A 27,633-nucleotide genomic window follows, 5' to 3' on the forward strand; every position below is an offset into this window, starting at 1 on the left:
CCCTGCCCAGGGCTTACCACTTGGCAGGCCGCACCTGCCAAGGCGCTTTACCTGCGCTTCTGCGCTTTACGTTTGTTTTTGCCTCGTTCTGTTTTCCGACGCCTGGCCGAAGAGGTGGCGCGGCGCCGGCGCCCAGGGGCGTTCGCGCGGCCAATGAAGAATGAACAAATGAATGAACGCACGGAAACGTGATCTCCATACACCTGGGACTGCTCGGGGATCGATCACTGGGGAGGCCCCGGGCCAGGGAGACCCGGGGAGGTTCGCCCGCGGGCCCTGCGCCGACCTCGGGCTGCCGCTCCCGGGCGCCCCGCAGCCAGGTGGGCCCCGGCCCCCGCCCCGCAGGTGAGAAAGCCCGGGGCCCGCCGGCGCTTCGGCGTTAGCGTCCCCATTTGCAGCACTTTCCCCTCCCGGCACCGCAGCAGGGCCCCCGGGGCCCGTGGTCCGCCGCCCCCCGCCAGACCGAGGACGCCCCGGGCCCGGAGCCCGCCCCCGCCCGGCCCCAGCAGCGGCGGCGGCGGCTCGCAAGGTGGCGGCCCCGCGGCGCACGCCCACCTGTCGGCCGCGCAGGCGCAGCAGCGCGCCGGCCTCCCAGCGCCCCGCGGCGCGCGGCCAGTGCGCAGGCGCGGCGGCCGATGCGAGTGTGTATGTGCGGGCGAGAAGATGGCGGCGGCGGGGGAAGCAGCGTGAGGAGCCGGGGGAGCGCCGTCTCATTGAAACGGGCCGCCATGGCCCTCCGCAGCCCGCAGGTAGCCGCCGGCCCGCGCCCCCGGCCGGAAGGGGCCCCGAGCCGTCGGCGGGCGGGCAGGCGGGCGGGCGGGCGGGCGGACGGGCGCCCGCAGCCGGCCCGGAGCGAGCGTGTGGGAGTGGGGGAGGGCGCCGGGACACGCCGCCCGGGCCTAGGCCGGAGCCGCCCGCCGCCTCCGCGCCCTCGCCCGCCCGCCCGCCGTCCTGAGCCCCGCCGGGGTCGCCGCGCCCCGCATCCCGGGCGGGCCGAGGGGCGGGGGCGCCGGGCCCTGCCTCGCGGAGGGCGTGGGGGCGCCGAAGGGGTTAACCGCCCCGGGCCGGGCCGCAGGGCGGGCCGGGGTGTGGAAGCGGGGCCCGCCCCGCCGCGCCGGCCGGGACTGGCGGCCTGGGGGCCCCGAGCGCCCTGCGGGGCCGCGGATCCCCCGGAGCAGCTCAGGTTGCTGTCTCCGCCCGGAGCGCGCCTCGGAGATTCGGGGGTGCCTCGTGGCCCCTGCCCCCCCAGGTCCCCCAAAGGTTGCCGTGCTCAGCTTGATTGGTGGCGCGCAGGGGTTGCTGCTGTTTCTGGTCTTAGCCCCAAGTCACTGAGGGGCAGCCTTAGGCTACTGTTGTTGGAAAGAAAACTCGGAATAAGTAGCCAGGACCGTACTTTTCTTACTTGCATTTGAGTGACATCTTTTGCAGGAGTCCATTCCAGCCGGCGTGACACTAACGCACCCTGTCAGGGCAGTATTTAAAGCTTAGGGGCCCTTTAAAATAATAATCCCATGGTGGAAAGGGAGAGTAAAGTGAACCTTTCTCTTGGGGGGGGGGGAGATCTGTGTGTGGAGTTAAGCTCTTATTCCTCTCTCCCACCCATTCTCTCTCCCCCCCAGGTTGCAATTACTCTGAATAAAAATGGGCATGTGGTAGTATTTGTCAAGGTTGCTTTAGAGCTCTGGTTTGTTGACATCTAACCCCCAGAAATTGTTGCACACTTTTATACCGTCTCAATGAGCTTTTGTATTAAATGTGGGAAGGTGAAACAAAGTAGCTATTCGGAAAATTGGTGGCGAGTAAAATCATAATCTTTCATAAGCAGATTGGTTTTTTGTTGCCTTCTTGTAGATAAAGTCGATCTGATTATAACTTTAAAAAAAATGATTTTAATAGCTATTGCAGTTAATGCGTATTGGGGAATTTAAAACGTGAAAAGCTTTTTTTTTTTTTTAATTAGATCTTAAAGGAAGCTTCAATTTTGTTAAATTTGTGGTACTTTAGTTTGCATCAGAACTGCTCTTCCCCCGTTAACTTTTCGTTCTCTCATACATTTACTTTTGTAACTAATATAGTTCTTTGCACCAAGAAAGGGACATAGTAGTTGTTGAATGGTTTTTACAAACGTGTAATTCAAAGATTTGGTATTTGCTTTTTTCAACTTAAATGCTAATTGAATAGCTTATTTTGTTGGTAAAATGACTATGAACATGTATAAGGTTCATTACGAACTAATGTGTAATATGTTCATTATGATTTTGAATTGAAGAAAGCATGTTTAGGCATAATTCACTCCTTTAGTTAATAAGCACCAAATCGCTATGCAAAATTGATTGAAATGTTAATTAGTGGTGATAATATGTAAACCTATTTGCAATTTCATTTACATTCATTATCACAGTATTTGTTTTATACCCCAATATTGCCTATATTCATTTTTAGAAAAGTAGAATGGCGAAAGTTAGCTGAGCATAAATGTTAACAACACTTTGAGTTTATTCTTTTAAAGTATGATTTAAATGCTTTTAAGTTCTAGCATGAAGAAGGTAGCAAAGGAAATAGTTTGATATTTCATAATTTTCATTAAAAATAGTAATAGAATCATATAGGGCACGATTTAATTACTGGAGTCAGTCTGAGCATTTTAAGTTGTTTTATTCGGGTTCCTCCTTTCCTTTGGGTCTTGTAGCCTTAATGGTTGTTCATTCATTAATTCGGCAAATATTGATCCTTTTCCATGTGGTAAGCACCATGATATGCATATTATTTGTTTTTTGTTGGGAATAACAACCACAAATTAACAGTGAAGTCTTATTTTAAAATTGACTTGTTAAGGTTACAAATAAAAGTTTTTATAGAGATTATAGCCTATTTTTGTGTTGTTGGAAAGTATTGGTTGAACCCTGCTCTCTTTATTGAAGTGCAGTAGTGAAACACTTGGAAATGTTTCAAAGGCTAATAACTGTCAGTTTTTAACAAAAAACGAATGTTAGGCTTTAATAGTTAAAGTGTAAGTTGAAGCAAATTTTGTTGTCACTAAGGGAACTGATTAAATGATTTGGGCTCATTAATTTGAAGCTACCAGTTCTGCCTTATACCTGAAGGAATTTTTGTGATCATTGAAGTTATTTATGGTGAAATTTCCACAATAATGCTTCCTATACCCCGTTTGGATATCATGCATTTGGTTCCTGTCCTCGTCCACTGCATAGACTCACACCAGTCTTTCAATTACCTCGTGATAGTAAGGCTCCCACATTTAACGTGATGGAATTTCTTGGATCCAACTACAGCATGTGGCACAGTGTTATTGTATTGCTGAATATTTGTTTATAACTGACAACTGGATTAGTGTTGATTCTTGAAAGAGATACATTTTTTTTGGAGTCTCTCACAGCAGCAGAAATAAATACAATTATTTGAAATGCTGACAGGATATTTGGAGATGATAATTTTCCTTTGCATAGTAGCAGCAAAATATTTAAATGTGTCCCAAGACGAGATAGAATATTAAAAGTTTGTGAATTGAAGGTCATCTGAGTGGTTTCTATAGATGGACTGCGCGGATGCACTTTATCCAGGGGCTCAGCTTCGTGCTCTTGAGCCTGGTTAGAACCTCAATGTACGGGAATCACCTTGTGTGAGATAAGTGAATAAGAAGTGGACCCACCACATTCTAAACTCCTCTTTAGAGCAAAAGTTAGGACATAGATTCCAGCGTTCTGTTATGTGGAGCTGACAAGACTTAAACAGTGGTTCACATAGGAAAACTTAAAGGAGAAAAGGATTACAAAGCTTAATGATTGTTTTTTAATCATTGTGCCTAAGTGGCACATTTACTTTGTGCAATGCTCAGAATATAATATTATATAATTGAGAAAAGTGGTATCACCTCCACTTGAATTAGTTAAATCAAAGTTTTTATTTGTTTTTTTTTGTGTGTATTTTAACAAATTTCAGACATGCAAGTACTTCCTATTAATGGATCTGGGTTTTCGAGTGGCAGGTTAAACGTGGTTCTGAGGACACTTTTTACTGATAATATACTAAAGTGTGAAAAATAGTAGGAAGAGCTTGCTTTTGATTTGTGACTAGGCGGTTACATTTCTATATTTACTGCCACACATGCAAGAATCACTGTTGCACAAAATGGATAAATCTGTTTGCAATGGAATTTGCTGGCCTTGGGCCATTGGATTACTGTCATTTGTCACTTTAGTGCTACTTCAGCAGTGTACATGTTCATTTCCAAAGACTTACATGTGCTTGGACTGCAGTTTTCCTGTGTATTGAAGCGATCTCCCTAAAGATCTTTCTGTGACCATTTCTGTCAGTACAGGCTAGATTAAGAACTAGTGTTGAAAACATAATGGTAGCCCATGGGGTGTGTTTATAGTATTTGTTTCAAGGATCAGAGAATGTAGAATTTGTCATAACCCTACATGTGGAATCTTCAGGTCGTAGACTTTTCATGAGCAGGCTGTTTTCTGCCTGAAAGCTCTCCGGCTATGACCCCATTTTCTTCAGAAGACCTGAGAAGCCAGAAGCTGTCCACCCAGTACCTCCGTCCTGTGCCTTTCATAAAACATGCTCGGGTTGTCCTCTCCTGGAATAGGGTGGGTAAGGTGTTGAGATACAAGTGTGGTGTGGGGCTGGAGAGAAGGTGATGTCCTCGAGTTTTCCTTTCTGGCTTACGTGAGAATTGTTAGAGGAGACGTGTGTGCAGTGTAGCCCCGTGCCCCGCACAGCAGTCGCGGCTACTCTTAGGGTCCTCAGCTCCCCCCAACCCCCTGCTTGTGTCTGCAGCCTTATTGGTTGTCGTTCTTCAGATCAGTTCTCAATTTTTCTGGTATCAGCTCGAGGGCCATCTCCTAAGCTTATACACTATGTGTGATTCAAGAGTCTCCAGCTGATGCATCTGAAATGAGTACTTCCTAATTAAAAGGCAGGTGTCCCTGCTCTTGTGTCTTCAGTACCCGATTTTTACATCTAGCTGCCTCCATTCGTTCATTTGTTCCTTCTCTCTTTCTTTCTCTGATGGTGATAGATTTTTGTTTCCCCATTTGTTCTTGTTTTAGGAAGAAATCCTCCTTTTTGTCTGTGTGTATTGGGTACAGACATACCGGTATGCTCTTGCCTTTTGTGTGTGTGTGTGTGTGTGTGTGTGTGTGTGTGGTCTTAAAAGTAGCAATAGTCACTGTGCAGCTCCAGTCTTATATTCTCATTGGAGCTACTGTGAAAAAATATATGTATGTATAAATGCTAATTGAATAATATCAGATGTATCAGGTGTGCCCTGTTGTAAGAAACTGAAGATAGAGAAAAACAGGCATTGAAACTGCACAAAATAGAGGGGTTTGTGTTACAGACTTGTTATTGTGGACGTGCTGTCTGGGTGGGAAAGGCATGGTCCAGTGAACAGGGCACCTCCTAAAAGTCCTTAGATGAGATCTGCTGGCTGGGCAGGATGTGGCGGGGACAACTTTGTGTCCACAAAAATGGAAGTTTACCATTATTGTATTTGTCAAAATTGCTTGTTTTGATGTTTTAAAATACATGAAATACAGCCAAATTTCATTATAAATTACATTTTGCAAGCCATGGACCTTATGAACTAGAACTACCCAAAAGTATTTAATATAAGATTCTATGTGTTTAATGAGTTACATTCTGCCTTGTTTAATTGTTCTCAAACCTGATAGTGTGTTTTGCTGTGGATATAAGCAATACATTTTAATTTTATTACATTCATTTAAATTTCATCAGGACCAAATTAACTTGTGAATTTATTTGATATTCTAATAACTGTCAAGAGGCAGGCTTCATAGCATTCCTTTTTTTCCCTTTTGCTTTTCTCCTATTTTAGACAGTTTTCAACTCAGAAGAGGTGTGAAGTAATACTTCTCTTGAGAGAGACTTTCCTTTTATATCATTACAATATCTACTCTTCCTATTCATTCTGAAATTATCAACCCTGTTCCTTTTGATAGGACATGTTGGGGTAAATAGAAGATAATATGAAAATGGAGTTTAATTCCAGAGTTTTTGGACATTCCTGCCTAGTGTAAAAAACTTCTCTTGATACACTAAAAAAATTTTTTTTAGACTTTTTTTTTGAAGAGTAGTTTTAGGTTTATAGCAAAATTGAGAGGAAGGCACAGAGATTTCCCATATACTCCTTTTCTTGATATTATAAGTAATAATTTCCCTTACATGGCTGCTAAGACCATATGTATTTATTTAAGACTTGAAGTAGGCCTTCTGAGTAGACCTGGTCATTGGACAAGGAGGAACATATTTGTTACAAAGCACTAAGCTTTGCAGTAGTTGCAGTTTGAAGACTGTTGCACCGTGTATAAACTGTGTAGTTTACAAAATGTCTTAACTTATTTGCTCCCTGGGGCAACTCTGTCCTGTATTGTCATCACCACCATTTCACCAGAGAGTAAAGAAAGATCCAGAGAAGTAGTGACTTGAGATGACATAGCTGATGGTGATCAGGAACTTTAAAAACAGGTCTTTTGACTTCTAAATCGTTTGCTTTTTCTACTTTGCCAAACTGCTTTTCTGGAAGAGACTGATGAAAGCATAATGTTTCACGTTATGATTTCCCCCGAGGAGTTCCTCAGTGAAAGTTTATTGAATGAATGAATGAATGAAATAAATATTTAAAGACTTAAATAGGTCACTGATGACCATGTATGTTACTAATATGTTACTAATTACTAAATTTTGTGTGAGGTACATTTTGATAAAAGCCCTTATTGATTTTATTTTAAACTAAAAAATAAAAACATAACTGTTTCGAGAACATGCAAACAAAAGTATTTAAAGTAAAAGTCATTCTTTTCTCCTCTGATCCTTAATCCTCAGTTTGATGTGTATCTTCTATGGTTGTTTCTGTTAGGGCCTTTTTTTCTTCCATAGTTTTCCTCATACAGTCTATTCTAACCAGATAGTCACTGAACTGAACTTTTTAGAGCAAAGCTTGTTTTCAAAATTATTGAAAGCATCCACTTACATCAGGTTTCTTGTTTGTACCAGATTTTCTCACAGAATGGAGCAAATATCCTGGAAGTTACAGTGGCTCATTAGGAATTAGGATACTGAGGCTGCGGAAGTGCTGTAGAGATTTCTTAGTAATGTTGTCCAAACAACTTTTTAAAAAATTTTTAAATTTTATTTTTTTATTTCAGCATATTATGGGGATACAAATATTAAGGTTACGCATATTGGCCATGCCCCCCTCCCCCCTCCAAACAATTAAAAAAATATTTTGAAGACATTCAAACCCTTAATTTATAGCAGCTATACTGTTCGGTTTTTATATTGTAAAAAGAGGGTTTTTTTTGTTTTGTTTTGTTTTTTGAGACAGAGTCTCACTCTGTTGCCTGGGCTAGAGTGCCGTGGCTTCAGCCTAGCTCACAGCAACCTCAGAGTGATAGGATTATAGGCATGAGCCACCAAGCCTGGCCTAAATTTTAGAAATTAGGAATCATTGTATTTAATAGTATTTTAAAATTTATGATCCTTGAGCACCCTCTTCTAACATCAGAATCACCTGGCATCCTGAGCGCCATCTAATCATACTGAGTAAGGATCCCTACGGAACAGGTGCTCAAATCTGTTTTAAACAACTTCCCCAGGTTATCACAGCCAGGCTGAAGTTTCAGAGCCTCCACGTGCTTCTGGGCATGGTTTTCTTTTTTTCTTTCTATTTAACTTTTGAGTACTGTCCCCTGAATATCAATAACTAAATCATGTTTTGGTCAAAATAAATGTTTTAACAACTCTATTCTAGGTTAGATGTGACCAACAACAAAAATACAGGTTGTGCCACTCTGAGCCTGATATTAACTTATTTTAGCACTGAAGGGAATTGTGGAGCAGTTATGGGCAAATAGACCCAGCATGAGAAACCTGAAAATTTGCTGCTTGGAAGATATGTTATGTTGGGTCTTAAGAGTGAGATTTCGGGCTGGGTGAGGTGGCTCACACCTGAAATCCTAGCATTCTGGGAGGTCGAGGCAGGAGGATGATTGAGGCCAGGAGTTCGAGACCAGCCTGCACAAGAGTGAGACCAGATCTCTACAAAATATAGAAAAATTAGCGTGCCATGGTGGTATGCACCTGTAGTCCCAGCTACTTGGCAGGCTGAGGCAGGAGGATTGCTTGAGCCCAGGAGTTTTTAGGTTGCTGTGCTATGGTGACAACACTGCACTCTAGCATGGGAGACAGCGCCAGACCCTGTCACCGAAAAAAAAAAAGAGGATTTCAGTTTTCTTGAATTCATTGAGTAACTGATTAATTCCTTTTCAATGAGCATTTATCTGGCACAAGCTGTGTGCCAAGTCCTGTGTTGGGGTTTATAAGTTGCTGAATGCTTTTTAACATTTTTTAAAAAATGTAAGTACAAATGCATTTCCCCAAGCCATAAGAGGTGATCTGGCTGGTCGCTCTCTGTACTCCATGTTTTGAAATAAGACCCTTGTGAACAGTAAGGGAGCAGCAGAGTCTGGCAGCTCATTGTAACTGTGACCATCGATGTTCCAGAGAGTTGGAAGTAACTTTCTAACTCACCCTGAAGCCTTAGTTGATGTCAGAATCTCTGAGGATGTGTGTGCAGCATTAGGCCAGTTTGCCACCAGAAATTTTGTTCCCTTGTTTTGTTGCTGGTTGTGGATTTATCAGCTAAGGAAATTCTTCTCTCCAGTTTTTACAAACTGGTGCTAAAATATTACTCTTGGTTCCATCTTGCTTCTAATCTAACTCTTGGCTCTTCATGCCACAACAGAGCACTATAAGGTGCCAAGAGCATAAACTTCGCTCTTTCATCTGTAACTGCAGTTCTCCTCAGTGAGAAAGAGCTAGCCTTTTTTTTTTTTAATCTTAAAACATTCTCTTCAGTTTTGACTGGAAGCTTAGTTGAATATAATTTGAATTTTACACACAGTGATACTGTAGCAATATCCTAGCAATGACTAGTTTTGGATACAGTTACCAGAGCTGTGTTGGGAGTTTGTTTCTCATCCCATGGAACATGTAAAACAATTGTGTTTCTTCTTCTTTTTGAGTAGGACAGAAAGTAAAGTACATTGCTGTTATGTTTCTTTGCCCTGGCTGCTTTTTGGATGGAAACATACATTTGAGTTAGCCCGGTTAGTTGTCGATCACTTTTCTGTGAAAAAGGAAACAGGTGTATTTCGTGTGCACAGCAAGCTTTGAGGGCCCTGTGGACTTTGGTTTTCTAGATGCCCTTTCTTTCCTTCTGCTGGGAGGCAGTCAGCCATGTATGGAGGCCCGCAGGGGCCTGTGCTGAGAGGAGGGGAGGCTGTGCTGTATGCAGAGGCCAGCACTGCAGGGCTGAGCTGGGAGCGGTGACCCGCATGGCTGATCTGGTCAGGGGTCAGGAAGGCTTGCTCGGGTCTGGTGAGCCCCACTGTCCAGCACAGTGGCCCTGAGGTGTTTGTTGGGCGGATGAGTTAATGGACAGAGAGGCCAGTTGAAGATAGTAACAGAACAGCTGGTTGTCATTCGCTGATTTAAAAACTGCATGTGGGTTGGTTTTGGTGTTTCTAGTTCTGGGAACGAAGCTCAGGACCACAGCGTTCAAAACCATGAGGGACAGGTTTGCCCTCTATAGAAATAATGAGAGCTTTTTAATAATGAGAGCTGATTAAGAAGAGAAGCCTGCTTTAAAGCATTCAGATTGATGATAATTTCTGGGTGAAGGAGGCATGAGTGACCTCTGAGCTGCTTTTAAGGTTTGTCAGTGCTCTATTTCTCTCTGTTGTCTAGGTGACTGATGTGTGCATCACATATAAGTTATTTTGTTTCATTCCTTGGGCTGTTTCTCAACAAATGTAATCCTGAGATCAGAGGATAGTTACCAATGCAAATATAATAAAATGCCTTCACCATAGTTACTGGTAAGTGCTCAATGTGAGGGCCTGTGTACTAAATAAAGTTATTCCATGCTCAGTTAGTGGGCATGGCAGTGATCTTTGCAGGCCTGGTCAGAACATAGCCGTGCCCCCAAATCTGAGAACCCAATTGTGTGTCAGTGGTAAAATGGAAAGAAAAGTTTTCAGGTGACTTGCAGCTTGGGCAGATGGAGAGGACAGAGGAGGGCATTTCAGGGGACAGACAGAATGAATGGGGCTTGGGTTGCAAATAAACCTGTTTTTATGCCTCTTCGTTGATCTTACTTTATATGAATTCTCTGGTCATTGCTAATGTTTAACTACCCTTTTGTCTCCTTTTTTGCTCACTCCATTCCTGTTCTAGTTAGGATGCCTTTTTTTTTTTAAACAAATAAAACCCAGTTTTTATTTTTGAGACAGAGTCTTGCTCTGTTGCCTAGGCTAGAGTGAAACCCAGTTTTCTAACTGGATTACACCATAAACTAGAGCTGTATTGGCTCGTGTAACTAGACATTTCAGAGGTAGGTCATGCTTTCAAGGTTGGTTTGATCCAGCCATTCAGTGATGTCTTTGAGCACCTGGTTTCCTTTCATCTTTTCACCTCTGTGTGTCAGGGATTCCCTAAGGCTAGTTACCCTGAAGTTGGCAGAGTGGCCCTGGCAGTTGTAGAAGTCACGTTTGTGTGCAGCCTCCATCACACCAACTGCACAAGAGAGTCGGTGTGCGTCCCAGTATTCTAGACAGTGTTCTGAGCTTTGTGTCCATTGGGTCATCCCTGAACCAAGTGCTGCAGCTAAGAGGATGACATGCCAGGGGGGCTTCCCTCTCAGCGAGGAGTGAGTGCATGTTGACCTTCTGAACTGGGTGGCCACTGTCGGATAGGGAAGGAAGGGTAGCTGCCCAGTCTGTTATAGTCCCACCCCAGAGCTCTGTCCCTCTCCTTTTCTAGATATGTCATTTCCTCCTTCTAGACTCCTCAGACTGTCCTTTCTTCTTGGCAAGTTATCCTGTACTGTCTGATTGTATCTTATAGTCATGTATCTTATATGGTCTTCTTTAAATGTTATTTCTTGCTTAACTGTTCATGTGTCCGTCCATCCATACCTTGAAGTCAGCCCCAGGTTCCAGTCCTGACCCTCCCACTTTCTGTTTGCAGGATCTCAGGCAAGGTTGGTTTGTCTGAACCTCGAGTTTTTTTCCATCCTCATCACTTAACAGATAATTTATTAGATTCTAAGTATTGTACTTAAGTGGGGATCCACAACTGAAGACACAAGGAAATCACAATTCGTTTTCCGAGACTTACAGGTAAATGAGAATTACGGTGAGCTGTGAACAGCGCTTTGACAGAAATAGTGTTTGGGAGCACTTGTGAGAGGCGATGCCCGTGCTGAGTCTCGAAGGGCAGGTGGGGGCCTCAGAACAGAACAGAGCGGGGAGAGGGAGCTGCTGCGCGAGGCGTGCGCGCAGACCAGCGAGTGCGTGTGGAGGGCCTGGGGGCTTCGCGCACCAGCAGATGAGGCTGGGTGGGTAGGCAGAACAGCCCGTCACACCAGGCTAGAGAGGTAGGATTCTATAATATCTTTGGATACCTATGATTAGGAGTGACCATATGTCCTGGTTTACACCCTGTCCCAGCATAATTAATAATAGTGGTCTTTTCACTGTGAAATGTGCCTTCGATTTGGATGATAAATGGTCATCCTACTTAAAATAGAAGTTTGGAGCCATAGGGACAGTCACTCTGATAGCAATGTGCAGGGTAGTGTGTTTACCTTATAGTAGGACTCTGGATTATGTGAGATAGAGCATAGCGTGCTTCTCAAACTTAAAAGTCCATTAAGGCCAGGTGCAGTGGCTCATTTCTGTAATCCTAGCAGTCTGAGAGGTTGAGGCGGGAGGATCAGTTGAGCTCAGGAGTTTGAGACCAGCCTGAGCCAAGAGCAAGACCCCTTCTCTACTAAAAATAGAAAAATTAGCCTGATGTGGTGGTACACGCCTGTACCTTCCAGCTACTCAGGAGGCTAAGGCAAGAGGATCGCTTGAGCTCAGGAGTTTGAGGTTGCAGTGAGCTATGATGACTGCACTACACTCTACCGGGGGCGCCAGAGCGAGAATTTGTCTTTTAAAAACAAAGTCCATTAAGAGGCAGCTAGGAATCTTGTGACTATGCATGTTTGCATTCAGCAGGTCTAGGGTGGCCCTGAGAGCTGCTAAACTCCCAGGTAATGCCTGTGCTGCTGGCCTGGTGACCACACTTGGAGTAGAGGGTACTACTGGGCTTTAGGAGCTTCAGAGGGTCTGTAAGTTTCCTGAAATCATATGTAGAAATGTCGTGTGTATGCGCATTCTTCAGGGAGTGGGCATAATTCCCTAACAGCAGTTTCTGAAGATCTGCCACCACCCAAAAAAGATTAGGTATCACTGCCTTTTAGAAATGATGTGAAGATTAAATGCAATATGTACATGAAATGCCTTTAGCTCAGTCTAGACCATAAAGGGCCAGCTAACCAGTATGCATTAGCTAGCTGTCTATCTTCGTCCCTTCCCCTACCCCAGTTCTTTGAAGGCAGGAAACAGTGCTTAAACATTTTAAGTATCTTTTTTATTTTTTTTATGCCTTTGGTGCTCAGTAAGTATCTATTTAGTTTGCTGACAAACTGAGAATTGTTAGCCATTCTGTGAGCATTTGAGAGTCTCTTAGATTTTACTTTTACACATTTACTTTTACGCATTTTACTAGACAGTAAGAGGCTACCATGTGGGTTATTGCAGATACCCCGGCATGGATGGGATAAGTAGGGTTTGTGCTGGGTATTGTCTGTAGTATTGAGGAGGAGATGAATCACTTTATTTTTAGTAATCTTCTTAGTTATAGTAACGTATGTTCAAAAAGGTGCTTATCTGCCATTGAGATTCTCTTCTCTGGTTCTCAATTGTGTGTAATTTCAGTATGGATTAAGTAACTATAATCTTTAATTTAGCTCATTCAGTTGCTATTGTTCTTGCCAAATATAATTTTCTGAACATTTTGATACTTTGATGAGATTGTCCCAGAAATTTGGGATTTGTGAATACATTTTAGGGTATTTGGGATGGAAAGGGTATACATTATAATTCAAGATATTTTCAGTTTCTCACCTGAGAGATTGGAAGAACAGTGGAGTGTGCCATTGACGTAAGTGTAGAAGTTGGTTCTAAGAAAATAATGGACCTTTGGAATTGAAGGTTAAACCAGAACATAACAGTAGAAGTGTCATAGGTTTGGTAGCCTGGAAAATGGAACTGACATATAACTGAGTGATCCAACTTGAAAATGTGAATTTGGAGTCCATAAACCAGTTGAAACTGTGTGAGTAGCTGAGCTGCTTAGGGGAGAACACCTAGGTGCCAGTCCGAAAGAGAAGGCGAGTGGCTGAAGAGACAGACCAGGTCTTGTGTTGTGGGAGCCCGTGAAGGAAAGTGTTATGAAGTGCATGTGTGAGAGACCCTGTTACTAATACTAAGCGAGATTGGCTGCCTTGAGAAGGAAGAATGATCTTGGATTGGAAGGTTATTTGTGAGAAAATGGAGTATTGGTGGTGAAGGTTAGATTTCAGTGAACTAAAACAGCAAATGGGAAATGAGTTCAGTTACAAAAGAAGTATCTTTGGTGCAAAAGACATTTCTGAAAAGTTGTAAGGGAGTTTAATTCTATCAAAGTATTTCTAGTTTAGTTCCATTACAGTTTTTCTTCTAATTGACATTTAGCTTTGTTTTTTGCCATTTTTGAGTTGTTAATAATCAGTAAGCCCTTAAAAGCACTTAAAAAGTTCCTATTTTAAAGACACTTTTTAACAAAGTTATAAAGTGAATAATCATCTCAAATTATTTTATGATTTCTTCTGTTTGATTTGGGACATAACTGAATGGGGAAGTAGCTGTGTTCACCTTCCTGTTTTCTGCCTAGTTTTGCCCACTCTCTCAGCTGCCTGCAGTGTTAGGGCTGGGGACCATGGGAAGGCCCCGTACACTGGTTCCGAACCCTGACTGTACGCCAGAGTCACGCAGGAGGCATGTAACATGCTGAATGAGGCTTGGACTCCACCCGACAGCACTGAACCCAGAATTGTTGCCGGTGTGGCCTGACTGTGCTCAGGCCTATGTGTCACTAGGGCTTGGTTTTCTACTTCTGTATGGAAAATAGAGTATTAGGAGCTGATTGGGTGAAAACATTTCTCTTCTGGGATGCTGAAGTCATGAGACTTTCTGAAGTCTGGAGTTAACATTTTTCTATTATACTAAGAGATTTTAAACCGTAACAAACTTAAAACACATAATTAAAGAGCGGAGTGCAAACTGTTATAGTTTTGTCAGGTAGACTATACTTTGGAGGGCATTTTCCAACATCATCAGGTGATAGTTAAATTGAGAAAGTAAAAACGAATTGCTTCCTCAGTGGACTTGGTCAGAATCTTTAGCTATTAGTACCCTTTTTTGCGTTCCCTCATTTTTAGTAGATAGCAGTTTTTCAGCTATTCACTTCTTTGACCAATGCTTCTAAGTAACTTTGGTTTTCATTAACAACCAAAGCAACTCATTAAGGGGGAAATTCTGTACTTAAGCTTAAAGTTGGAAAGAGAGGAGTGTATGTACCAGTAAACATAAGTACTTCTCATTAGGCAGCTCTAGATTTTCCAGGGTATTTGAAGAGACCTTTGGCAATGGCCATCAAATTAGAAGAAAATCATTTTTGTAGTCAGACTTCTTTTTTCATGGCTGTCCTGCGAAATGAAGCTCTGGTTTAGTGATGTGCTTTCCTTCCTGGCAGGTGGTCTTCAGTAGCTGAGCTGTTGTTGGTCTGGTTCCAGCATATTTCATTAAGTGAAAAATCCTGCCGAACAGATGGCACTTACAAGTTTCTGCCCATGTAGCACTCTGTTTAATGAAACACTGTAGTTTTGCTTCATTGTTTTTGGCAATATTGTCTTTGTGTGTAGCCTGGAATTTGAGTACATGGTCAGAGGATCTTGGCAGTTATAAAGGTTGAGCTAGTCAGGAATTATCTGAGGTGATGATGGGACAGAGGCTGACAGTTTGCACTGACAGTTACAGTGCAACCAGACAACAGAATAAAAAGGTGATGCACAGTGTTTTAGGTGTCATTGTGTACCACTAGTAAGAGTCTTTGGACCAAGATACGTGAAACTTATAAATACAGTGTACTGAAGAATTCTACTTAGGTAAATGAAAGACTGAAACTGTGGTCCTTGGTCTTCAAGAGCTGTTATTATGGTACTAACAGCTGCTTCATCTACCTTATATAGATTGTGCATCAATTTTTTTAAAAGTTGGCCTTATTGAAAGTATATTTTAATATGATAAATGTGCCCATTCTAAGTTTGCAGTTTGAGTCTTGAAAAGTGTGTCAAAGTAGTAACTACCACCACAATCAAGATATAGAACATTTCCATTGCCCGGTGTTCCCTCCTGCCCCTTTGCCGTAAATACTCCCAAACTTCCTATCCCTTGTTCAGGCAACTGGTGATCTGCTTCTGTCACTTATAGGCTAAGTTTGTCTTTTCTACAATTTCACTGACACAGAGCTATGAGGAATGCACTCTTCTATTTGTTTTTTTTTCCCTTGGCACAACTTTTGAGATTCATACATGTTGTGTGTTAAGTGTTCCTTTTCAGTGCTGAGCAGTACTTCCTTATATGGATGTACTGCAGTTTGTCTCTTCACTTCTTGATGGACATTTGTTTTGTTTGTTTGCTTGTTTGTGTGGTTTTTTAATTTGTTTTGAGACAGAGTCTCACTCTGTTGCCCAGGCTAGAATGCCGTGGCGTCAGCCTAGCTCACAGCAACCTCAAACTCCTGGGCTCAAGCATTCCTCCTGCCTCAGCCTTGCAAGTTGCTGAGACTGTAGCGAGGCTGAGGCAGGAGGATTGCAGTGAGCCACCATGCAGTGAGCCACCATGCCCGGCTAAGTTTTTCTGTTTTTTAAGTAAAGATGAAGTCTCGCTTTTACTCAGGGCTCAGGCTGGCCTCGACCTCCTGAGATCCTCCTGCCTCAGCCTCCCAGAGTGCTAGGATTACAGGTGTGAGGCCATGGCACCCAGACTGGTAAATATTTTCAAACCCACATTTCTTAATCCCAAGAGATCCTTTTGGAGATGGGAAGAACTTTGGATATTATCTAGTCCAGTATGCACTCATTCAATAGATGAAATTAAGGCTTTTATCACTCAAAATAGTCTATTACTCCTTAATGTTTCCTCACATCTTCCAGATTCGACTTATTTGGATCTGGAAAAGAGGGAGGCGAAGACCTTGCACTTTTCAGCGTTTTGTGTGCTGGCTGTGACTTGGTTATGCCGTTTGACTCTGTGGGGCTGGTGTTTATTGATGATGTACTTAGCTCGGAGGCTGATCCCCTATTCCCAGCAGTCCCTTTGAAGGCAGAGAACGTTGATTGGGAACGACCTACATGTGTGTTTGCGTTTCTGGAGAGGTGAGGCGTTGGGAAGGCGGAAGGCGGGGCTGCTGCTGCAGCGCCGCCGGTGCGGGCTGTGGTGCTGGTCCCCGCTTTCTCCTGAGGCACCGAGTGGTGGCCGGGCCGCGGTAGAGCCGCAGAGCCGAGCTGAGGATTGTGCAGGGGAGCAGCAGGCAGCTTTCCAGGACGGCGCGATTGCAGTCTGTCTTTGTGTCTGAGTGCCAGTCTGTGACCCTTGAGCACGGGCGCTGGCGTCTCCCGTGCTGCCCCTCCCTGGCGCCTGCGGCCTCGGGGCCACGCGCGGCCTTCTGACTGAGTCCAGGTTTCACAGAACAGATTCTTTCAGTGAAGGGGTTTGGATTAGATCGAGGGGCTGTGCTGTGCTGGGGAGCGCAGGCAGGGCGGAGCCAGCAGTCTGCTCAGCCGGGTGACTTCTGTTCCTGTCCAGCCCCCTTTCCTTGAAGTGTTTCCTGTATATATATTTTTTCATGTCTTCTTTAGAAAGGACCAGAAAGTAAACCAGTGAACAGTGGGAGTTTGGAAAGCCTGGGTGGGCCGGGTGGGCTGTGAGGGGAAGTTCAGCTTTGTTCCTCGCGCAGGGGAGTAGTTGCTCTAGCGCCCAGTCTTCCTTCCCCTAGAAGGGGAATGTGGGCGCCTAAAGCGCTTGCAGGCGAAACACGCCCCCCAACCTCAGGCGATTACGTACTGACCACGGGCACGTCTTGTGAACATCAGGGCATGGAAAGGGGCATTTGATGATGCTTTCTAGTTCCTCCTTTTGACTCCAGTATTCCTCCATTTCTGGCTGGAGTTGCTTAAAACAGGGGAACTCGCAGTGTCTACCTTGTAGCATCGATGTGGCTGTTAGACAGTGAAGGTGCTAACAGCAGTGTAGCTGTCGAATGCAGTGTGGCTCACAGATGACCCTCAGGCACCTGCTTTTATTCTTACCAACAAGCATCTGTGTGTCTCTTAGGCCCTGCACTGGGCTTTGAAAATACAAGAATGAACTTGTTCTGTTCCTACTTTTTATTCTCCTGTGCTAACTTAATTCTGCTATATTTTATCTCGTTCTACTATAGGACAAACTAATTCACATGGTCAGTGGCATTCCCTTCTCCACTAGATTATAAGTCTTGTGAAGTCAGGCACAGAATTGTTTTCATCTTTATTTTACCTAAGCATCTACAATTCCTCCCACTCATTTAGCAGATTTTAAAATATATTAATAGGCCGGGCGTGGTGGCTCACGCCTGTAATCCTAGCACTTTGGGAGGCCGAGGCGGGCAGATTGCTCAATGTCAGGAGTTCGAAACCAGCCTGAGCGAGACTCCGTCTCTACCAAAAATAGAAATAAATTAATTGACCAACTAAAATATATATATACAAAAAATTAGCCGGGCATGGTGGCGCATGCCTGTAGTCCCAGCTACTCGGGAGGCTGAGGCAGGAGGATCGCTGAGCCCTGGAGATTGAGGTTGCCGTGAGCCAGGCCGACGCTACGGCACTCACTCTAGCCTGGGCAACAAAGTGAGACTCTGTCTCAAAAAAAAATAAAATAAAATATATTAATATATACTTCACACTCATATAAGGATTTTCCTCAAAAATCTCACAATTTTCAGTGTTAACTGAAAAAGTTTTTTGGAGATAATTTCAAGCTTAACAAAGGTTGTAAAAAGAATAACGATACAGAGAAGCCCCAGGTACTCCTTTACCTGGATGGACCTGCTGTTAAGATTTAACCCCATTTGCTTAATCATTTGTGTGTGCTTGAATCCTCTGTCCACTTGCGCTGGTATCACCGAGACACACAGATGTGGGTGTGCACACGTACACAGCGAAGGTTTTCCCCTGAACGCTTGCAAGTTTGAGGGTAGATGACATACACCATGGCCCTTTACTCCTAAGTTCTGGAATGTGTATTTCCTGAAAATAGGGATATTCTCTTATGCAACTACAATGAAACAGTTATCGCTGTTGAATTTACATGGGTACAGTACTTTTTTCTAACCTCTGTCCACACTCTACTTGTGAGTCGGCCGCGTGGTGTTCTCTGTAGCCTTCTCGCTCCAGCTCGGGGTCCAGTCTAAGGTGGGCATTGCAGTTAGTTGTCACGTCTCTTGCTTTCTGTAATCTGGAGATTTTCCACAGCCTTTCATGACATTGAGCTTTCCCTCTCCTTTGGTAACATTCCTCTTCATTTTGCCAAATACCTGAAATATCTTTTGATTGAAATTAGGAAGGCTTTTAGAGAAGGAGGTGGTGAAACCAGAACATTTTAGTAGCCATTGGCTGTCCTGAATTTCTGTGATAAACTCTTTGGGGTCACAAAGCATGTCTTGCTTCAACCTTTGGTCAGAGATCATTTTAGTTAAATAATTGTCACTAAAGTGGCAGTGAAGTATAATTTATGTCCACTCACGGGAATTTGCTATTGAATATATATTGGCCCTTTCTTCCTTTTGTAGTTTTATCAGCATATCAAAAAATTACCTTTTTTCCTTCCCAATAAAGTTATATTTTAATTTATTTTACAAGCAACACTGCTATTTGTCTTTTTGGAATACTGTTGGTAATAAGTGCTTCCACATAGTATTGCTTCGAATGACACATATGGTTTCATTAAGCACTGAAAATGATGCCATAGCCTCCACTACATGTGGGTTATTTCATTATATCATGCAAAATGAATCTTGGATGGTTACCAAACTGGTTACCAAACTTACTTTTCTTGGAAAGAAATATTTTCTTTCTTTCTTTTTTTTTAATAGGCACTACAGTTATAGGAAATTCTGTTTTATTCTTAGGATTCCCCTGGCCTGTGATATCAGTGACTTGTTCTTCCGTGACATTTGAGAATGGGCTCCCCAAATATCAGGCATTCCTTTACATGCAGTTACTGTGTTACACCAGAATTCCTGGCTTAGTATAAGTGATGAGTGTGTAGACACACAGGAAAAAGATATATGTAGTTTATCTGCCATGAACATACGGGGAGTACTCGCACTGTGGGAAGTAGAAATTCTAACCAAAGCTCCTCAGGAGGGTGAACATCTTGCAGAGACGGTCATAACCCTTGGTATCAGCTTCTCTACAGTTCCCTTTGTTATTTTAGCTACAAAATTGAAACGACTGTTTTTTGATATTGGTGAAGTGTGATTGCTCACTTTCAAAAACTCATACATTTTAAGGACTGGAAATAGGTGATTCATGTGTATTTTGATGGGGTTGTTGATTGATATATGTGAGCCAGTGTTAAAGAAATTAAGTCGGGAGTTGAAAACAGCCCTGGCTAGCCATTTGCCAAGTGTGAAATGATACTTCAGTGTTGCGTAGTTGGTAGTTAGCAGTCGCTCACGGTGTCTCTTTTGGATTAAATGTTTTCATCAAGCCCTCATCTGTTGTTAGAGAGACCTTGAAACTAACAGATTTGCAAAGTTATAATGTTTGCAACATGGGTATATTTGAAGAGTTGTAAAGTGATTTCTATTGTTTACATTGACATTTTATAATTAATGTTGTGAATAGATGTGATATTTATATGACTGAAGAATTAAAACTCCAAAAAGATACATACCAAGAAGTCCACCTCCACCCCTCTCTCCACTTGGTTTCCCCACTGTCCCCATATCAGTAAATTGTTATGTCCCTTCTCCTTTCTTTCCAGAATCTCTCTATGCAAACACAAATATATATTATTAATAAGCACAAACATTATCATATTTAAACAAAATATATTTTACGTTTCTCCCTTTTTTACACGAAGAATGTTTTCTTCATTGAACAGTTTCTTGGAGATCTCGCCCTATCTGTATGAAAAGCGCATCCTCATTTTCCCTCAGCAGATTTTGTAATTAGATTGAAGGTGTGTATCTGTGGAGGAAGTATTGACATGAACTTGCCATAAAAACACACTTAAAATCTATAACAAACTTTCTCAAATAATAAATTATTAAGTAACAATAATATAATTGAAAATAATAGGAAAAAATATCACGGACACCTTTGTGAGCATTGAGCTGTGTAGTTGTTTGCAGCTAACTGACTAGTGGTGAAGTGACTTGGGGTTGGCAGCTTAAAACAGGAAGGGGTGTGTGTGTAGGGGTAGTGGGTTGGGATCCTGTTCTCTTCTCCTGTCCCCCTTTACTGCCAAGATCTTTATTAAATCATTTGGAATGTTCTTACTGGATTAACCAGCTCTCTCTTCTTAAAAGACTTTAGGTTGTATATGAACTCAAATAAGAAAGTGTGCTTATAAAGTGTGATTTAAATAAACATGAAATGTTTATTTTCAGTTTTTCAGGAAGAAATACTGCCTGAAGAAAATACCTAACAATCCTGTAGAATATGCCAGTTCTCATCTTTATATATCTTCCCTACATTATGAATTAAAATAGAGTCCTTTCTTATCATTTATAAGAGAAGATAAAATGGATATCTTTTTTTTTTTTTTTTTTTTTTTTTTTTTGAGACAGAGTCTCACTTTGTTGCCCAGGCTAGAGTGAGTGCCGTGGCGTCAGCCTAGCTCACAGCAACCTCAAACTCCTGGGCTCGAGCGATCCTTCTGCCTCAGCCTCCCAGGTAGCTGGGACTACAGGCATGCGCCACCATGCCCGGCTAATTTTTTATATATATATCAGTTGGCCAATTAATTTCTTTGTATTTATAGTAGAGACGGGGTCTCACTCTTGCTCAGGCTGGTTTTGAACTCCTGACCTTGAGCAAAAAATGGATATCTTTTAATATCGTATTTCCACTATTAAAACAACATAATTCTAGTTTGGTAATTTTTAATATTTGCTTTAAATTGCACAGCTGCAATTTCAACATTTTCTTGGATTTTACTCTTGTATCTCTTGATGAATATCATTTTTTGGAATTCTTAAGCAATTCATCCCACCCCCAACCCCAAAAGGGTATATGGGTGTCAGAGAATGCTGTTTTTCTTTTGCACTTGAGTAATAATAATTTAGCTATAGAATAGAATTCTATGGGAAAACAGAAACACACTAGAATTCTAGGAACAAAATATTTTTATTCTTGGAACTTTCAAAATGTTGCCCTGTTGCTTTATAGCCTTGTTGATTAAGACCTTCTGCTGAGTTTTCAAATTTAGTACTCTAATCTCCACAAACACTTTGTTCTCTGGTAGCTCCTTTTTTGTGGCAGTCTGTGCTTATTTTTTGTTTCCTTTTCACGTAAAAATACTTTGCCCTTCCATTGCTTGGTATTTGCCTTAGTGAAATTAATACAAGCTTTTCTCCATGTTGGAGATGAGAGGAAGGTCTAAGCTCACAATGAAGTATTTCAGAAGCTCATTTCTGAATAATTTTGAGACCCTGTTTATTTTCACTATTACTGTCAATGCACAATTTCTTTGTGGAATTTTGCGAATATATGTAAATATTGTATGAAGACTTTTTTTTCCTGAGTGTATATTTACATTTTGGGTAGATATTGCCAAAGAACCCTCCAGAAATATTTTTCTTTGTGCATTCTTATCAAAGGGGTATTAGTTGTCATTTATTCACATTTATAATAATAATAGGCATTATTCATTAATATAATATTTAGTTACTGGTTGTTTTGAATCATATGCTTGTAAATTTCCCTGTAAGGTACTAGATTGTAGGTTCCATTAGAATGTAGGAACCATAACCCTGCTGACCATTTTATCCAGAGTACCGATTGTGCATGGCATTTACTAGGTTCTAAATAATTATTAATAAATGAATGATTCTCTAGTGTGGAAGTCTCATCATGTCAATTCTTGTCAATGACTTACTTCTTGAAGCTCTAGGGAGCATGTGAACTGGTAGGCACTTGCCAAACTCATGTCTGTGCAGTTTAACCAGTTGTTTTTCCAGAAAGTTTCATTCAGAACTCTGTGAAATCAGGGCCCACAGTGAGGCTGTGTCTGTCTAGTAGTATGTGTATCTGTGTATGATATTCAAATGCATTTTTAAAATAAAGAAGTTACATATATATTTTTAAAGATCATTAATCAGGATTATTAATATTTTCCTTTTTTGGATTTCCCTATCTTCCCATTTGAACCACATTTTCTGCTTTTCTTTAGTATGTTTGGCAGAGAAAACTGAAATGGAGGTAGTGGCATGAGTCAGCAGAAAGGTAAATGGAACAACTGGAAATATTTGTGAACCAAAAAATTCTCCTGCAAGCAGGACTCTACAAGTTTACCATACAAAATTGACTTGTTTCAAAATAAGCTTTATCAATTTTGTAGTGTTCTTTGACAATTTATAGGAAAGGTTAAATAGTATTTTCTTTTTTGTAATTGGAAAGTACTACACTTAGAAATCTCAGTTTGTAGATCCGTAGTTTATTTAATTGAGAAAGGATTTTGAGGATTCTGGCCCAAATGTTTCATAGGATTGTTATATAGCATTTTTTACAAAGTATTATTTGTATATTTTATGTGATCAGTGACTCTTATTTTTTTCAGTATATTTTTGGAGATTTTAGCCCTGATGAATTTAATCAGTTCTTTGTGACTCCTCGATCTTCAGTTGAGGTAAGATAAAACTGTGTTTTAGTAAGTAGATACAATTAATGGTTATGTTTTCCTTTTAAGTTTTTAATTTGCTTTTTTGAAAAGAATTCCAATATAGAGAGTAGTGCAGACTAATGTGAGAAATGCTTGAACACACCAGCTAGATTTGACTGATAGTAACATTTTGCTGTATTTGCTTTAGACTTTAAAAAATAAAGCATTGCAGAAACCGTTGATGCCTCCCTTGCACCTCTCCCCCACCTCCTTCCCCTCCTTCCCCAGAAATCACTGCTCTGTTGAGACTGGTAAGTATTGGTTCCTCACTGTTGTTTTCACTACATGAGTGTGTTATCACCAGATAGTCAGTTGTGTTTTATGTGCTTTAAAATGTGACATACGTGGTATACTATACTGTATTCATCATTTTAAGCTAATGTTATATTCTTTAGATTTATCTATGCTAGTATATTTGTTCTTGTTCTTTTTGTTGTTGTTTTAATTGCTCAAAACCATTGGACAAACATACCGCAGTTTACTCATCTTCTTATTGAGGACCATTTAGGTTTTTAGTTCTTCTGTTTTAAACTATTAGAGTAGCCGGGCGTGGTGGCTCATGCCTATAATCCTAGCACTTTGGGAGGCTGAGGCGGGAGGATTGCTCAAGGTCAGGAGTTCGAAACCAGCCTGAGCGAGACCCCGTCTCTACCAAAAATAGAAATAAATTAATCGACCAACTAAAAACATATATACAAAATTAGCCGGGCATGGTGGCGCATGCCTGTAGTCCCAGCTACTCGGGGGGCTGAGGCAGGAGGATCGCTGAGCCCCGGAGATTGAGGTTGCTGTGAGCCAGGCTGACGCCATGGCACTCACTCTAGCCTGGGCAACAAAGTGAGACTCTGTCTCAAAAAAAAAAAAAATAAAAAAATAAATAAATAAAATAAAATAAAATATTAGAGTAAACAGGCCAGGCGAGGTGGCTCTCACCTATAATCCTAGCTCTGGGAGGCCGAGGCGGGAGGATTGCTTGAGCTCAGTCAGGAGTTGAGACCAGCCTGAGCAAGAACTAGACCCTGTCTCTACTAAAAATAGAAAAAATTAGCCAGTCAACTAAAAATAAAACAAAAAATTAGCTGGGCATGGTGGCGCATGCCTGTAATCTCAGCTACTTGGGAGGCTGAGGCAGAAGGATCGGTTGAGCCCAGGAGTTGGAGGTTGGTGTGAGCTAGGCTGACGCCACAGCACTCACTCTAGCCCAGGCAACAAAGCGAGACTTTGTCTAAAAAAAAAAAAGAGTAAACATATGTTATCCTGTCTTCTTGTGCTCCTCTGTGAGTTTTTCTAGGACTTTGGTCACCAACCTGCAGGCTGCGGCCTGGTACTGGCCTGTGGCCTATTAGGAAATGGGCCCTGCATCACCACCCAAGCTCTGTTTCCGCACCCCTGGTCCATGGAAAAATTGTCTTCCATGAAACCGGTCCCTAGTGCCAGAAAGGTTGGGGATGTAGACCTGCTGCTCTGGGATATAGACCTAGGAGTGGCATTGCTGGGTTCTGCAGGGAATAAGTATCTTTACTTTTACTAGAGACTGCCACTTAGCTCCCTAGGGATTTTAACAGTCTACATTCCCACAGCAGTGCATGAGAATTTTCTCAAACAAATTAAAAAAAAAAATCCTTGCTATTTCTCAGTATTGGCATACTTAAGATGTTGTTAATCTGATGTGTAATAAATGAATTCTCATTGTTTTAATTTGTATCTCCCAGATTACAAACAGTTAAACAGCATTTCATCATTTTCGCATGTCTGCTGGCAGTATAGATTTCGTCTTTGAATTTCCTGATTTATAGCCCTTGTCCATATTTTAAAATCAAGTAGTTTGTCTTTTTTTAAAATTTGTATTAGGATTAAAAATCTTTGGTTTTGCATATTATATGCATCTCTAGCATGAAGGCCTTTAAACTTTATATATTATGTTCCATTTTACTTTTTTGCTGGGTAAGGGGAGTATATATTTTTTTTTTTTTTTTTTTTTTTTGAGACAGAGTCTCACTTTGTTGCCCAGGCTAGAGTGAGTGCCATGGCGTCAGCCTAGCTCACAGCAACCTCAAACTCCTGGGCTCGAGTGATCCTTCTGCCTCAGCCTCCCGAGTAGCTGGGACTACAGGCATGCGCCACCATGCCCGGCTAATTTTTTTTATATATATATCAGTTGGCCAATTAATTTCTTTCTATTTATAGTAGAGACGGGGTCTCGCTCAGGCTGGTTTTGAACTCCTGACCTTGAGCAATCCGCCCGCCTCGGCCTCCCAAGAGCTAGGATTACAGGCGTGAGCCACAGCGCCCGGCCTCACGAGCGTCTTTTAGAGCAGAACTCAGAGTAGCATCCTCAGAAGACAACTTGAGAACATTGCCTTTTTAGCTGAGGGCCCAAGAATTGCCTTCGCAAGACTGCAGTACTGTTTGCCGACTTTCTGTCTGATATAACTATTAATAGATTTCAGTTTTTTACCTTGGCTCAGTTTGCATATGTGTGGGAATTTTGTGTTTTTGCTTTGATTTTTGAGTTTTTTATTCTTATAGAGAGCCAAGTTTGAACCATTCTTACACTTCTGTTCTACTGCATGTTTATGTAGCCGATTGCCACAGACTAAGGAGCTTCCTCTGTGTGGCAGACATTGTTGAGTGAAAGGTGCCACATGCCTAAAGATGTCACTGGTCCAGCCTCTCCACTTGCTTGTCCTCAGCCTCGTCTGCTTGTCCTTCGATATTGATGGGCTTTTCTTCTGCGCGCTGCTAGGAGTGGTTGGGAGTCGAGGCAGGTATCCTGTCCACGGCGCAGTGTTTGGGGAGGAGGCTGGTGAAGCATGGCTCTCAGGGCTCCAGCAGCTCTGTCTGCACTGGGCTTGCAAGTGGATGGGTGCTCAGGTCCCTTCTCCAAACCGTGAGTCTTTCAGCCTGCTGCGCTCTCTCAGGTCCGAAGGTTTTCTTCACTGTTCTCTTCCCCAAGCAAAGCAGAATACAGTACGTTTCACGAGAACTTTGTTCTGATGTGTGGGATTATAAAACTTTGTTTTGGCTCAGAAAAAGACAGTTTCTTGATGTTACAGTGATTTTGTGTGAATACAGTGATTGAAAATGCTCTTTGTGCCTCAAAATAGCATAGCTTTCCGTCACCAGGGGGCACCCTAGTGTCATTGACAAAGAAAGAGAAGGCGTTCTGGGTGTCAGAGTTTCTAAACTGTCTTTTGTGGCTTCCTCAGACACGTGTGGCCACTGTGCACACGCCCTCACAGACAACACACCTCTTTGCTCCGGCCGTGTGACAGTGGTCCTTGGCTGCAGGGCTTGGGTCAGCTGTAGCCCGTCTCAGCACTCAGTGCTTCTGGGGTACCCCAGGTGGAGGAAGTATGTGCAGGTCTCACGTCCTGAAGGTGCTGGGTTCCTTTTGAATCGCCCTGTTTCCTCAGCTTCCTATTTGTTGTTAATTCTATGGAGAGAGAATGTACTGGGTTTCTTGGAGAGAGCAGCTTTTAAATCTGTGATTATTGAATTGGCGTGCTAAGAGTTCACTGGAGAAATCAGCTGAGGAAGCCGCCTAGGCAGCAGTTGTCAGACGGTAGTGGGCGTGAGCATGAGCGTCACTGGGCCCCATCCAGGGGCCATCAGACTGCAGGGAGCAGACGGAGAAATGCTGCACCAGGGCGCCATCGTTCTGTTTTGTTCTTTTGTTCTGTCTTCAGATAGCAGTTGTCTGTTCACTTACCTTACCCTTTCCTTCCTAAACCTTCTTATTCCAAACATGTCCATTGGAAGCATTTCTAACTCTTAAATAAATATTATGGAATAGCTATGAAGAACAGAAATTTGAGATGTTCATAATACTCTTCTGCATTTTACAAAGAGGTCAGGCACTTGCCATATTGCCTTTTCTCTCCAAGCAAGGAATGTGACTTCTAACCGTTAATTCAGTTATTTAAGGCATTATGTTAAAAGGGAGCCAGGGTTCCCGGGTTTATTTTTCTAATGGGCTCTTCTCTGCTCTCTGCCCGTTGACCTGGTCCTAGAGTCTCCTGGCTTTGCTGCAGTGAGTGGTCAGTCAGTCATCTTTACTAGGGACAAACAAAAGTGTCTGTGGCCTTCAAGGACAGTCACTAACATCCTGTGAAAAGAAGGATGCATTGTAAGCATTTTATTGTAGCTGATTTACATGTCCATTGGTGTTCATTTTGATTTTGGGGCCTCATTTTTAGACCTGTTTAATAGCGATAAATAATTTGAAAGCATTCCTATATTGTATTTTTCTTAAGTTAAATCATCTAGGTTTTAGTGATTCTTCATGTGTGTTATTCTGGTAAAAGTAATGTCTTGAAAGTTGCACGAGTAAAGAGTTTTAATGAAGTGTCGCCTTAATGAAATAGCATGTGTTGGGTTTTAACATTTTGTTGAATTAAACTCTGTTTTCTGATCCCTCGTGCAGCTTCCTCCGTACAGTGGGACAGTGCTGTGTGGCACGCAGGCTGTGGATGACCTCCCTGAAGGTAAGCTAGTTCTCTTCTTATTTCCCCGACATAAATTCTGGCCGTATAGGCTGGGTGGGCAGGCTACCTGCAAACGTTGTTTTCCCATTTGTTCATACTTTCTCAATAAATGTTTCCTTACAGCTTGAAGTTTTTGCTGTAAACTGCAGCGTACTTAATCACTGAATCACTTACAC

General features: G+C 42.3%; 1 protein-coding gene across 1 annotated transcript in view; it reads left to right on the forward strand.

The window, feature by feature from the left end:
- Window positions 1-616: 616 nt before the first annotated feature.
- Window positions 617-27,633, forward strand: part of USP10 (ubiquitin specific peptidase 10) — a 61,122-nt gene continuing 34,105 nt past the window's right edge. Inside the window, exons 1-3 of the mRNA XM_075995831.1 lie at window positions 617-749; window positions 22,869-22,937; window positions 27,397-27,457. Of these exons, the coding sequence (XP_075851946.1) occupies window positions 636-749; window positions 22,869-22,937; window positions 27,397-27,457 (244 nt within the window). The 5' untranslated portion in view covers window positions 617-635. The remainder of the gene's footprint in view (window positions 750-22,868; window positions 22,938-27,396; window positions 27,458-27,633) is intronic.

This window comes from Microcebus murinus, chromosome 20 (genome assembly GCF_040939455.1).
Source record: "Microcebus murinus isolate Inina chromosome 20, M.murinus_Inina_mat1.0, whole genome shotgun sequence".
Classification (NCBI taxonomy): domain Eukaryota; kingdom Metazoa; phylum Chordata; class Mammalia; order Primates; family Cheirogaleidae; genus Microcebus; species Microcebus murinus.